This window comes from Podarcis bocagei (genome assembly GCF_964188305.1).
Source record: "Podarcis bocagei genome assembly, chromosome: 11".
Lineage (NCBI taxonomy): Eukaryota > Metazoa > Chordata > Lepidosauria > Squamata > Lacertidae > Podarcis > Podarcis bocagei.
This window is the reverse complement of record NC_138136.1, coordinates 62,681,398-62,695,809: the sequence shown is the minus strand read 5'-3', so window position 1 is coordinate 62,695,809 and position 14,412 is coordinate 62,681,398. Positions and strand designations below refer to the sequence as shown.

At 45.2% G+C, this 14,412-nt stretch overlaps 1 protein-coding gene across 4 annotated transcripts in view; it reads left to right on the top strand.

Moving 5' to 3' along the window:
- UBAP2 (ubiquitin associated protein 2) overlaps positions 1-14,412 on the top strand; it is a 64,284-nt gene that overhangs the window by 24,701 nt on the left and 25,171 nt on the right. For 3 of the 4 annotated variants that reach the window (XR_014012839.1, XM_081212684.1, XM_081212686.1), the window contains 7 exons: positions 386-596; positions 2,265-2,304; positions 5,701-5,890; positions 6,415-6,481; positions 8,029-8,227; positions 11,338-11,429; positions 13,408-13,458. Coding sequence is in view for 3 of the 4 variants with exons in the window: in XM_081212684.1 (XP_081068810.1) it covers positions 386-596; positions 2,265-2,304; positions 5,701-5,890; positions 6,415-6,481; positions 8,029-8,227; positions 11,338-11,429; positions 13,408-13,458 (850 nt within the window). In the remaining variant the exon portion in view is untranslated. The remainder of the gene's footprint in view (positions 1-385; positions 597-2,264; positions 2,305-5,700; positions 5,891-6,414; positions 6,482-8,028; positions 8,228-11,337; positions 11,430-13,407; positions 13,459-14,412) is intronic. The other variant, XM_081212685.1, reaches the window with a different exon arrangement.

Here is a 14,412-nt window from a genome sequence, read left to right as displayed (position 1 = left end):
GCAAGAAGGGGAGAAAAAACATTTCCCCTCTTGACACCACTCACAACTATTATGCCTTCCCTTGGACTTCTCTTAAAAGCCAGGAGTAAAGTCTTTTTACCTGGAAACAGTGACGCAGAGCCATGGGAAACAAGGGGTGTCGATTTACTTCCAAGGTCGTCTCAAATTTTTGACTTCGCCCTTGTGGCAGGACTCCAAAACCTCATTTTAAAGGCCTCTTTGTTTTTGAGTTGTGTGAGCATCCAGCATAGGCCTTTCCTTATTTTAAGCTGTTGAAACTTGCATATCTGGTTCAAAGCAGCTCTCTTGAGAGCTGTTTAACTTCATGATGATATCTGAATCCGTGTTAACCGTGATGTCAAATGACTTTTGTTTTTTCCCCCAGCGATCCTTTGAATACCTCTTTGCCAATGTCCAATACAGTGCAGGAGCCCACATATGCCACCCCTGCCATCACTTCTGCCAGCCTCAGCGGCTCCTCCCAGAGTGCTAGTCCCATAACAACCACGTCCTCCTTTGACCAGGCCTCTGTGCATAGCAGGATAACATACCAAAGTTCCGTGCCTCTATCAGAACCAATCTCAGCTGCTGTCACGGTGAGTAGGCTTTGCAAAGCATCCGTTGTGGAAATGTCACCATAGTGCAGCTTGCTTATGGAGGCCAGGGTTGAGATAAATGACCTAAGGCCTAATTCATCCATACTGCTCACAGTATCTCAGGCTTAGCTTCAGATATCGTTGACTGAAATATTTTATTCTGTTTATTAGACTTTTGTCCTTCCCTTCTTCCCAAAGGAGCCCAAGGTGGCAAACAACAAAATGATGCATTGTAAAAGAACACATTTAAGAACAAACCATATTTTATCAGATTTATATCCCACTATTCTTTACATCCCAGCTGGGCACCATCTAGCAGCAATGCCATGTTGATTGCTTTGTCTTTTCAAATGAAGCTACAATGTTTTGGAGTCGATGCAACCTGAAAGTCCTTGAGCAGTCAAAAGGGCTTTGCACATATGCTCAGTAATCTGCAACAACCCTGCAGAGTAGGCTGGCAGCATTATCAAACCAATGCTGGGAACCACAGTCTTTCCTGAAGACTGTCTAATGAGTTGGGGAGTAGCATAACTGATTACAAAACTTTAAACAGTACCAGTGATGAATTGGCAGGAACTGTTCAAACTGCAAAGGACTTAATAAGCTTAAGAGACAGTCACTTGTCATAGCAGGGGATGTTTGGAAGTCTAGGTATGCTTGCTCAGACGCAGGTAGCGCTGTGGTCTAAACCACTGAGCCTCTTGCTGATTAGAAGGTCAGTAGTTTGAATCCACACAATGGGGTGAGCTTTCTTTGCTTGGTCCCAGCTTCTGCCAACCTAACAGTTTGAAAGCATACCAGTGCAAGTAGATAAATAGGTACCACTGTGGCAGGAAGGTAAATGGCATTTCTGTGCACTCTGGCTTCCGTCACTGTGTTCTGTTGCACCAGAAGTGGTTTAGTTGTGCTGGCCACATAACTTAGAAAGCTGTCTGCAGACAAACGCTGGCTCACTCGGCCTGAAAAGTGAGATGAGCGCTGCACCCTGTGTACACTACAATGTACACAAACCAAGACATGCATTTGCAGAACTTGCACTTTAAAAGTGCCAAGCAATAGTTACTTACCTTTGAAAATCCCTGCCTGTTAACAAGCATCCTCACTAAACTCTGGCCAGCTTATCCCCTCCCTCCCTCTGACCAACCTTACATTTTGCATCACTCATTTTAATACTTAAAAGTGTAAGCCACCTTGGCAGAAAGGTGATATATGAAAGAAAGAAAGAAAGAAAGAAAGAAAGAAAGAAAGAAAGAGAGAGAAACATACATACATATGTACGTACATATGGAGGGGATCATTAATGACCAACCATAGTCTTATTTGTTTTTTCGCCTGCTCCGTCACACAGGCTAACAGAAAACAGCAATGACTTTGAAAAAGTGTTTGTCCGGTTAAAGCTGGATTTTAAAATATAACATTGCTAAAAACCTGCCACACTTTAGATGGACTACCCCCAATGTGTCGCAAGGTTCTTTGAGTTAGTAGAATGTACCCCTTAATGTACGCCCCTTACACATATTTCTCACTGTTTTTGCATGTTAGCACAAAAAAATGACCTGAGCCGAATTCCTTTCCTTTCCTGCTGTGTTAGCTGGGATTTGGCTACCTGTTTCATTTCACTTTTGGAGAGCTGATACGCTAATTAATATTATTTGATTACTCTTCCAGAATGGACACAGCAGTGTGCGAACACAGCCAACCCTTGACAGTAAGTTCATAAACCTTTGTTATGCATGGAGTTACGAGTTTTTTCTTGCTGTTAGTATGAGTTGATCGCCTTCTGCTCTCAGAGATCAGGGTGGTGAGGACCGTATTTTGTACTTGGAGCACTTATGCTGGTTTTCCATGCAGGCCTTAGTAGTTCACAGTCAAGCCAGCTGTGTGCAGCTTGCCACCTGGTGTACAGATGGGTGTTAGCAGTCAACCATATTGAGTTCAGGCCATTTCCTTCTTCCTCTGCATGCACCCTGTGCCCAAGCCCAGACTTTTGACAGGGCTGACACTGCATCCCTTTAAAAAATCATTCACTAAGAATACCTGCGGCAATCCTGCAGGGAGCTGGCATCCTGCGTGAGGCCAGCACATTTGGCGGCTCTTTTTGGTCTCTGTGCAGTTGCATATGTGAGTTCAGCCTCATTCGGGATATTTCCCAAGCTAGGCTGAAGTTTAGTCAATCCTGGACTGAGTTAGCATTCTACTGACTGCCAGCACTTGATTTGTTGCTCTCCTCTTTTGAGGCGTGGTTATCAGGTCTGATGGCAGATCGCTAGGCTAGTCTACTTCCACTGAATAACAGTTACTTAGGAGCACAAGTGGGGAGACCTCTGTTGCCCTCAGGTTCTGCTCTTGGGGTTTCCAGAGGGGTCTGGTTGGCTGCTATGAAAATGAAGCTGGACTAGATGGGCCTTTGGCCTGATCCAGCTGCAGGGCTTTCTTCTTACGTTTGCTTCAGTTTTCCCACTAATTCCCTTGTTCTCTCCCAGCATTTTGCTTGCCTGTTACTCTCAAATTCACATTCCTGGCAAGTGAAGCTGCCTGGACCAGCTCTCAAAAGGAATACATTGCTTTAAGGTCCTTTACGTAGGTCGACTAGTTAAAGCTTCAGACTAGATTGTTAGTGAAGTGTTTTGTTTTTTCTTCAAGTGCCATGAGCTCACAACTGTGAGTGCCTAATTGTTCTCTGATGTGTTTGGATGTGTCTTGCCCCCTCCAACTGTTGCTTGGGTTTTTTATTTCAATCACTTCACCTTAAATTACTTGCTAGGCTGTCTGGGGGAACAAGTCCTGCTGGAGCAACTTGGTAACCCTCTGGAATCTAGCAAGCCGCAATGAATAGACTATGATGTTCACCTTCCAAGCACATATCTGATACAATATGCTGTGGAAAATCCTGTGACTGAGTCTTTTCTGCTAACGTCTAGAGAGTTATGCTGTTACATTTTGTGTATTTTTAGAAAATAGGGCTGTTAAAATATTACAAAACCCAGAAGCAATTTTTTCAGCAGTGTCCTAGGGATGGAAAGCAAGTCAATTTTTAAAGCTTATAGCTTTCCCTTGGGAACCTCCAGACTTTTCCAGCTATTTTTGTACAAAACAGCTTTACTTGGTGGGATTTTTGTTGTTGTAATTAATGTACCAAGAGAATCTGACCAGCTGACTGACCTACAAGACACTCCTTACCCTTACTGCTGGGTAAGGAAATGGGTGAGGCTTATCAGGAAGGAAATCCACTGGGATAACATCACATTTGGGCCAAAGAATTAAGTGGTCCATTGACATCTTGGAAGTTTGCATTGCGTGAATCGTTCTGGGTTTTTTCTTTCTTTGTAGTACCCTTTGATCTTAGCAGTCATTTTTGGGAGGCTTCTAGAATTCTCTTTTAAGCAGGGATTCTTCATGAGACACATTTTGCCATAATAAAACATAGATTTATATATTAACACGTTAAAATAATTCTACTTGACACTTAGAGGCAAAATTCGTGGTTGTGATATGAGTGCGTCAGAATGCGGGTTTGAATGCTTCTATATATTTTGCCGCCTGAATAGATTGTTTATTTGCTTGGGTGGCTGAGCTCTACCTCTACCCCTTGCTTGTTGAATTGTCCTTCCTGGCCAGTAGAATCTGCCAGGACCAGGCTGTCAGTATGGACTTTGGAGATGATAAATACTTAACTGAGGGAGAAGGTAGTTCAGCCTCTCTAAAGGATGCGGTGGTAAAGATTTTGCTGTAGAAGCCAGATGGGAAATCTGTTTTGGATGGGGTTCAGTTACTCCTGAAGAATCAGGTGCACAACCTGGAGTTGCTCGTGGCTTCACCTCATTCAGTGAAAGTGCAGGTGACACCAATGGCAAGAATTCCTTTAACCAACTTTGACTGGTTTTCCAGCCGCTGACAATATCTAGAGTATATTAATCTTGCCTCTGTGACACTCAGGTTATATCCATTGTGCTTCATAGGGCTGCCTTTAAAGACCATTTGGAAACTTTAACATTTCAGAATATGGGAGCAAAAATGCCAGTAGGGGCCAAGCATGCAGAACATACGACACCAGTTCTGTAACTGTTACACTGGCTGCCTGTTTGTATCTGAGCCCAGTTCACAGTGCTGCTTGTGATCATTTGAAGTCCACAATCGTTTGGAACCAGGTTGTCTGAGGGGCTGCATGGTCCCATACAAGCCTGTCTGAAAGTTGTAATCCATCACTGAGACCCTGCTGTCTGGTCTGTCCATAAGAAATATTAGGCTGAAGAGGGCCTTTTTAGTGATGGCCCCACACTTACGGAATACTCTTCCCTGGGAAACAGGAGCCTTTCCAAATTAATAGCTGCTATTCAGTTTTAAGGGAAAGTAATACAGTGTGGTTGTACTTTGATTGTAACTTTATCATGTTTTATTGCTATTCTTGAATTTGATAAAATACCACCTTGAAGGGGCAGTTGTATGAATCTTACACAATCAATAAACTGTGTGTGCGCGCGCGTGCACACACACCTCCCATTCCCACTCCGTTGTCCTGTGCACAGATATCTGAATCGCAAGATAGCTCGGCTCTTTTAACGATTTCTAGAAAGATGTTGCTGGGGTTTTTTGTGTTTAACCTGTGCAAAGCCGTGTGGACTATTCCTGGAGGTTTGTTTGTTCTGCGCACAATAGAGAAAACTATGTTGGCTGGCTGTTGGCTCCTTGGAAGCATAGATCATCGTTCACAGACGCCACCTCTCACAGCATCATCTCTTGTTCTGCTCTTTGCCCCTTCCAGATCTCCTGGCGGTTTTCAGCTTGGCTGAAATAACACAGCCACACTTGCTTGTTGGGGAGCTGAATGGGCTGAGGGAGAGAACCATGGTGTGGCAGAGGCATTACTTTTAGTAGTAGATTTACAGCCACTGGGCAAACCAAGTCATGGTGTGTGGATAATGAGAACCGTGTGGACTTGTCAGTGCGCAGAGTTGCTGATGCTTTCCTAAAGCCATTATGGCCCAGTGATTGGATATATGTTTTTATCACGTGCGTGCCATTTTACACAAAGACCTTCCCAACCAGCTTGGTTGTGCTGTGCAGCAGGCCCCTCCTCTGAATTGCTTTTCCCGACTTATTTCAGCCACTCCATCAATTCCAGCCTCTAAGACAGAAACCTCTCCTCCGGCCCTGCCCGCCAAAGGCTGCTCCTTGCCTAGCACCACGGCCACCACAGCTTTGCTTCTACCTTCGGCGCCACCGCATACAGCAGCACTTCCCAGCTTGCCGCAGTCAAATGACTTGGTCAGCAGCTCACTCTCCCAGTTAAGCAGGTACAGCAGGGTGGTATGGGGTGGGCGTGAGTTGGAGGTGGGTGGGTGGGCAGGCGCACAAGTGGTGCTCCTCTGTGTCTCCTTAACCTGCACAAGGCCAACATACTCCAGTTTTATTTGACACACGTCCACCAAAGGCCCAAGTTGCACAATGATGCAGACACATGGCTCGCCCACCACCACTGGTTACCAAAAGGAAGCCAGTTAGACCGCTGGAAATGCCGGGTTTGTGTGGCGCTGGTGACCAGCTAACTCTTAGCACCTATATTTGCACCTGCTGAAGCTTCTGGTTTACAAGTCTAGCCTTTAGGTTACAAGACGTGGGTGGCTTTCTTTTAATGGTGAGAAGTGCCCAATGACCTACCAAGACAGCTCTTAAACCACCTGCCCACTCCAGTGCTGGTCATTGTTGCTTTGAAAAAACCCAGATATGTCCCCAGACGACAGTCTCCTCCCTCCCTCTAGGTACTCAGATGTGAACTGACCCTCAGTTATCTTATCCCTCACACTTGTTTTCCTCCCAGTTCTCTCTCAAATCATCAGAGCAGCCTCTCATCTGCCTCAGCACTGTCTTCATCTACATCGCACACGGTAAGTTCCTTGCATGTTTCAAGAGCTTAAATTATCTACCCTGACTGAAATTAGGCTCTCTTGCAATGGAACGGGTGTCTTCCTTTTGACTTGGAGTGAGGAATCGTTACCCTTATACACAATCTTTTTGTCACTCGTTACCTGCCAGAACTAATAGTTCTGAATAATTTTTTCCCTTCTCTGTGCCTCAAGACATTGAGGTTTGCCTGCTGTGTAGCTTCCACCATAATCAAAGGGGGGGGGAATGGCACAGCCTTGGAGAAGGATGCTACTTGAAATTGGTAGAAGCAGCAGCCAAGGTGATTCAGCAGCGGATGTTGTTGGTAGGGGAGATATCCAAGATCCACTTGTATGTGCCAGCTGACAACAGAGAATTTATAATCTTGTAAATGATGATGGCAGAATTTTGGTGGCAGCTGGCAGAACTTTATCTTGATGCTTTGTGCTTGAAGTAAAAACTCCCAGATGCTTGAATAGCTTTTAGATTCATATTTCACAGTAGGCTGGTCACCAAGAAGTGAGAAATCCTAGAATCCCCCTGTTGTTAAAACATACTGTTTAACATCTACATGAAACTGAGTGGGGTTATCCAGAGGTTTGGAGCATGTTGTCAGCAATATGCTGATGACACACAGCTCTACTTCTCCTTTGCATCTGCAGGTGAGGCAGTGGAAGTGCTGGACCATTGTCTCGCCTCAGTTACGGACTGGATGAGAACCAGTAAACTGAAAAAGACTGAGGCACTGTTAGTGATCAGTTCCCCTGGCTGGTTGGGAGGTGGCGTGCTCTTGGTGGGGTTACCACTCCCGCTGAAGGAGCGTGTACATAGCTTGGGGTACTTCTGGGTCCTTTGCTGTTGCTTAAGGCTCAGGTGGCCTCAGTGTTATGGAGTGCCTTCCATCAGCTTCAGCTAGTGGCCCAGCTGTGCCCCCTTCTGCACAGGGACAGCCTAACTTCAGTTGTCTATGTTCTGGATTACTGAAACACATTATGCATGGGGATGCTTCTGAAGATGGTTTGAGCATATGATGCCAATCCTGGCCCAACTGCATTGGCTACCAGTTAGTTTCCAGGCCCAATTCAAAATGCTGGGTGGCAACACAAGAAGGGGCCTTTTCTGCGGTGGCTCCCCATTTGTGGAATGTTCTCCCAGGGAGGCTTGCCTGGCACCTTCATTATATATCTTTAGGTGCCACACAAAAGCATTTCTCTTCTAATGTGACTAATTAAACAGCCCATGGCCTTTTAAACTGTGTATTGGGGGTGTATTGTTTTGTTTTGTTATTATGGTATGTATTTTTATGTTTTCATATTGATAACTGCCCTGTGATATAGGGTGGTATAGAAATGTAAGTTAATAATAATAATATACTGGAGAATGTACTATAGAACTTTAAGAATGATTTTCGGGTGGCAGTTCAAGACCCCCCTCTCCAGCTTCCCATGCTGCTTGCTTACAAAGTTTAGCATTTTTTCCAGCCTGCCAGCCCCCTTTGCTTGCTCTTTAACCCCCTTTCTTTGTGTGTGTGTTTGTCTTTCCTTTCCAGCACACTAGTGTTGAGAACTCCGCTGCGCTCCAGCCTTCTGCTGCGCTCCAGCCTTCCACCACCTTTTCCGTTGCTTCAACCTTGGCCACCACCTCTTCGGTCTCCAGCATGGCCAACTCTACCAACAGCCTTGGCCTGAATGTGACCAGTGTCTCTCTGCCGGCTCCCACCACGCGGGCAGCTCCCTTAGTGTCTTCAGGTTCGCAATATTAACCGATCGTGTGGATATAGCGAGAGAGGACGTTTGTCTGCCTGTTGAGCACCTCTTGTCCAGCCGTAAAAACTGTGTTGAGAAATTCTATGCCTTTTCCAAAAGACTTCGCCTTTGCAGCATGCTTTGCACAGTGGCCTGTAAAATAAAAGTTGCCTGCCTTTTTAACGCGTGGGAATATTTGATGGGGGAAACCGCTACCAAGCATTTAACTTGCTACCTTGTCTATATATATGTATATATATATATCTCCCCACCCCCACCACTGGTTGTAAGGAAAAACAGAAAAGTGTCAGGTTCTTCAGCCTTGCCAAAAACATTTCCAATTATCTGAAAATTTTAATCATGGAAAGCGAAATGTGTAATTTTTTTGTGGGTATGATTTTCACAATTCTTTTAACAGAAGTTCCCCTGATCTCCACCCCAGCCTTTTTGTCTAGCCAAGTAGATTCTATTTGTGTTCCAGCAGGCTCTGTTCCCTGTGAGTGCATAGAACAGGAATGGAACGGTGGGTGGGTTCATTGGCAAAAGAGACAAGGAAATACTTCCTCACCAATCCCAGGGGATCTTAATGGTCTCTTGTGCTAAGTATTACAGGGAGAGAGGGTATAGCTTGTTTCCCAGGTGCATGCATTGCCTCCCAAAGGTTCATCATCTTTCCTGGCGTTTCCCATTGAAGTGTCTTGAGTGACAGGGCTGGGAAAGACCTTCCTATCCTCCAAGACATTGGAAAGCTGCTTTCAGTCAGAGGAGGCAGTTGCGGACTGACTTTACAGCTTTAAAGGCCTCAGTCATAACCACCCTGGCCTTGGAAGTAAGACACTCTGGATTACTTCTAAGCAGGCATGGCTAGGATTGTGCCGATAGCCCTTAAATTCTTGGGCTTTAAGGAGTCAGATCTTGCATACTAAGAAGTCTCAGTTGAATGTTTCCACAAGGAATGGGAAACACAATAAATTACCAAGGGAGCTGGCAGTTAGCTTGACTGAGTCAATCTTTATTATTTAGCAGTGGGAAATCTGTGGCCCTCCAGGTGTTGGAAGCATGGAATTGTAGAATTGGAAGGGGCCACAACAGTCATCTGGCCCAACCCCCTGCAATGCCGGAATCTTTTATCCAATGTGGGGATCAAACCCTCAGACCTGGGATTAAGAGTCTCATGCTATACTGACTGTTGTGGACTATAACTCACACCAGCCCTGACTGTGGGCCTTGTTGACTGGGCCTCATGGAGGTGGTAGTCCAACAACATCTGGAACGTCACAGGTTTCCCATTCCCTGGTTTAGATGCAGACAGTTGCAAGCTTGGCTTAAATTTACATCCTGCCCTGTCACTTAAAACACTTGGCAGATCATATTTACCAACACTTTGTTGTTTAAATAAAACAGTTTAAGAAATATTGAATTGCCTCGCAGCTACCCTCGGATATTAAACACTTTCCCAGATAAGACTTGTGTCACTTCCAGAAAATTATGAGTTCTGCACTTTTCTGACTGCGCCCTCCTGCTTACACTGTCTACGATAAGAGCCCTTTTTTCTGTCCTTAGAGTTAGCTCTCCTGAGCCCTTCAGGACAGAGTTGCAAAGTGCTGGAAAGTGAAATGGAATGTGGGGGGAAAATTAAGACCTTCTAAATTGGAATGTTCTCAGTTGGGCGGTTCCAAACTCTGGCAAGAGTTTAGCCAGTCTATATTTGGAGACGTTTTGTGACCAAGGTCGATGTAGGTAGACGTTACTATGTCGAAAGGAATAGAAAATGGGTGTGAGAGTCTATCTTAAGATTCTAGCATCCTTTTGCCTGAGTAGTTGTCCCTTCTTAAGCATAAGCATGCTCTCACTGGAGACTGTGCTCTACCAATGTAGTATTGAACTGATATTTCTTAGCTAAGTTTAATAGAACATCTAAGGGTGCATCTCTAACCAGTTTAAACAATGGTCTGCTTTGCACATCATGTTCAGCCAAACCATGGCTTCGTGGGAGCATATGGGTTCCCAGAGAGGAGATTACAGCCACATTGTTCCTGGTGGTTCTAGTACAGGACTGCACTGAGCAAAGCTTTGGTTTGGCTTAATGTACTGTATTGTGCAAACTCAGTCTGGTGGTTTAGCTTTCCTGGAGAACCTGAGTTGTAAATCGTAGGACAAACCTTGATTACAGCTCATGATTAGTCTGGAGGGAGCTTAGATCACAAGCTCAGGGAACCGACAAGAGAGCTTATTGTTTCTCCCCACCAAGGAAGTGTAAAAAGCTGGCTAGCAAAGAAAACCTCTTCTTAATAACTTTTCTTGTCATGCCTGCTGGTCTCAGAATTAAACTACTGCACGGTATAGAATTCCAGTTGCAGAGAGTTTACCTCCCCGGACAAAGACAAGAAGTTGAGGAATGGGGAGGAAATGAGACTGCTGCAGTCCAGAAGAAGGCATCAGTGGGAAGATGGAAGAGGCAGAAGAACTGGGGTAGGGGTATGGGAATAAGGTGGAGGCAGCAGCCTAAAGGAGCCCCTTCCTGGAACCCTGAAGAAGTTGCTGCCTGAAGTGTAGACAAAGCTGAGCAAGATGGACCATTGGCAGATTCCTATGATAAGCGGTGACTGAAGCTTGTCAAAGGGTGCCTCCAGACTGCCAGTATTTTGCAGGAGAGATTCGGGCACCTGCTGGAACATTAGGTTTGCTCATTTAAAGTGGATTGAAGTGCTCTGCTATCCTAGCACAACAAACCCCCACAAAAAACCAAACAAACACAACCTGGACTACTTACTGTTTGGAAACGCATTGAAAAATGTTGGATAGATGAATGATAAACAGGAAGACGTGTAAACAGCCCGCAAGCAAATTGGGAGGAATGCAGAATGAATGCTGTTTTGGCATACTGTATAACCACCCCACCCTAAGATGAGAATAGTAAGAACTGAATATATAGTTATCTCCATGTAAGCAAATCAGGATGCATGCTGAGTAAACACGTCGTCTGAAGGAGCCCAAAGAGCATATTTCAGACCCCGAAACTTGTCTCTCTCTCTTTCTTTCTTTTTCTTTCTTTTTTGTTGGTATTTTTGTTTTATATATTATATATAAAAACATGTCTTTTGGTTCTGCAGGCAAAGCACCCCCCAACCTGCCCCAAGGTGTACCACCCTTGTTACATAACCAGTATATTGTTGGACCTGGAGGACTTCTGCCAGCCTACCCAGTAAGCGGTTTCCTTGTGCCTCCCGCAATGAACTTGGCTTCCACCTCCATGTTGCAGGCGTCTGGGGCAGTGTGTGTGTGTGTGTGTCTGTCTGTCTGTCTGTCTGTCTGTCTCTGTCTGTCCCAGCCAGGTTGTGTAGAATGGGCTGTCTGTGGACCACCGACTTGTTCTGTGGCTGACTTCTAAAGATGATAATGAGAGTTGTACTGCTTGGGTTGCATGCACAGCTGGTCCCAAGAGACCTGAAAGATAACCCATTTTGCCGGCCTGGGGCCTTCCAGATGTTTTGGATTGCAACTCCTGCCAGGCCCAGCCAGCAAGAGCCCTTATTCCTCTGACCTCTGAATTTCAATTGACTTAACATCTAATCTGGAGTATAGCAACAGATTAGCCTGTTTAGCCTGGAGAAGAGGAGGTTAAGGGGTGATATGATAGCCATGTTCAAATATATAAAAGGATGTCACATAGAGGAGGGAGAAAGGTTGTTTTCTGCTGCTCCAGAGAAGCGGACACGGAGCAATGGATCCAAACTACAAGAAAGAAGATTCCACCTAAACATTAGGAAGAACTTCCTGACAGTAAGAGCTGTTTGACAGTGGAATTTGCTGCCAAGGAGTGTGGTGGAGTCTCCTACTTTGGAGGTCTTTAAGCAGAGGCTTGACAACCATATGTCAGGAGTGCTCTGATGGTGTTTCCTGCTTGGCAGGGGGTTGGACTCGATGGCCCTTGTGGTCTCTTCCAACTCTATGATTCTATGATTCTAACAGTTTCTGAACTGGCTTTTTGTTTCATAGAATCAAGAGTTGGAAGGGATACTGAGGTTCATTGAGCCCCATCCTCTGCAATGCAGGGATCTCAGCTAAAGCATTCATGACAGAGGGCCATCCAACCTCTGCTTAAAAGCCTCCAAGGAAAGGGTGGTCAGGGATGCTTTAGTTGAGATTACTGCATTGCAGAGGATGGGGCTCAATGATCCTTGAGGTCCCTTCCAAACCTACAACACTATGAGTCCGCTCCGCTGTTGGAACAGCTCTTACTGTCAATTGTCCCCTGACGGTTGTCTCACAAAGTCATTCACAAGCATCTTAGAAGTACAAAGCTTTGCTTTCAAGCCATAGCCTTGGAACTGATGTTGGGAGGAAGGTGGAAGTCTTGGTTTCACTGTAGGCTCGCTCTTTCTTTTGACAGCCACAAGTTAAAAGTCCAATACAGGAATTGATTGGGGGGGGGGCGCGAAAGTGAGGAAAATTGTATGTTTATTCAGAATACATTGTCTGATCCTGGCTGTACCTGCATTTTTTGTCCCTTATAGAGTTAACTGCAGCAAAGCTTAAGAGGGCCTTAAGCCAGGGCTAGAAAACCAGTCTGATGCTACTGAACTAACACTCCACACACACACACACACACACACACACACACACACACACACCGGGGGGGAAAACAAAACATTCCTGACCATTGCCCATATTGGCTGGAGCTGATGGGAGTTGCAGTTCTCTAGATGTTGATGGACTCCACATTCCCCATTTCAAAGCAATATTCTCTCAGCCTGAGAACCCCTTCCCCCAATCTACAACAGAAATACAACCATGCTTGCTGACCTACCTTGCTGGGCTGTTGTGTGCGTTATAATAAGACTGTGTGGATGAGCTCTATAAATGCTAGGCACTTGAGAATGTGATGCTGCTTCTGCTGAATACTACTGATTGCATTTTCATTTAGCCAAAAGCACCAGGCTACTGTGCTTCACAGGGTAGTGCAATAAGCAAACTCTGTCCTTCAAAAAGTGCAGCAGTTCCTCCAAAGGATGCTGTTCAGCCAGCATGACATTTGACATAACAAAAACCTGGTGGTTTTAAAATGCTGCTTGCTTTATGAGCCTGGATTGAGAATTTGCCAATCGAAGTGGTTCCCTGGGAGTGCTGCCTTACAACTTCTTTCTGTATTTTCTCCCTCCTCCTCCTCCTCTGTCTTCAAGCAGATTTATGGTTATGATGATCTCCAAATGCTGCAGTCCAGGCTGCCTGTGGTAAGTAGAATTTCCTGTGCTCTTGGTTTTTTCAAGCTGTAACTGAGCTGGTTTCATTTTTTTGAGGTTTACACTGGTCATAGAGTAGTGAAATGTACATGGGCTCTGAGGTGTATTCTGTCTTGCTGTGATGTGTTTATTTGCTCTGCAACTGCCTGTCTCTGTTTCATTGTTTGTTTTAAACAAATTGCCCCTCTGTGATGTGCCTGCTTTTGGAGACCTGTGTATCCTGTTGGATTCCATTATGCCCTACAGCAGCCTACAGTTGTTGAACCTGCTGCCCTCCAGAGATTTTGGACTAAATCTCCCATTGTCCCTGACCATTGCCCATGCTGGCTGGGGCTGATGGGAGTTGTAGACCAAATATCTGGAGGGACTGGGTTGGAGAAACCTGCTAAGTGTTGTGGGAAAAGGAGGGTTAATCCAGGACGGGATTTTGTTGACATACTCATGCTGCAACATTATATAGCAGCGGTTCTCAACCTGTGGGTCCCCAGATGCTGTTGGACTACAACTCCCATCATCCCTGAGCTCTGGCCTTGCTAGGGGTGATGGGAGTTGTAGTCCAACAACATCTGGGGACCCACAGGTTGAGAAAGGCTGTTATATAGTATCTTGTGGCATGACCAGCCTCCTGGGAAGAGACCGTGATGCTCCCTGTTTTGAAGAAGCCCCTTTTGTCTCTGCACTGTGTAGGAGTTAAGCAACTCACAATGGTGGCGCTTAGATGGGGTGCTGGAGGTGTAAATGACTATCAGACTTTGAAAAGCTGATATCACCAGATCAAGTTCATCAATTTTCTTGAATTAATGAGAGTTTTAATTGGATTTTGAGTAAATGTGCAATGAGTTGCTGCTGCTTTGAATTTTATTGGGCGGTTATCTTCCTTAGTGGGTCATGGAAACTGCTATTCTGAACCATGCTTTTTAGAGGCTGGCTGGGCTGAATTTGGGG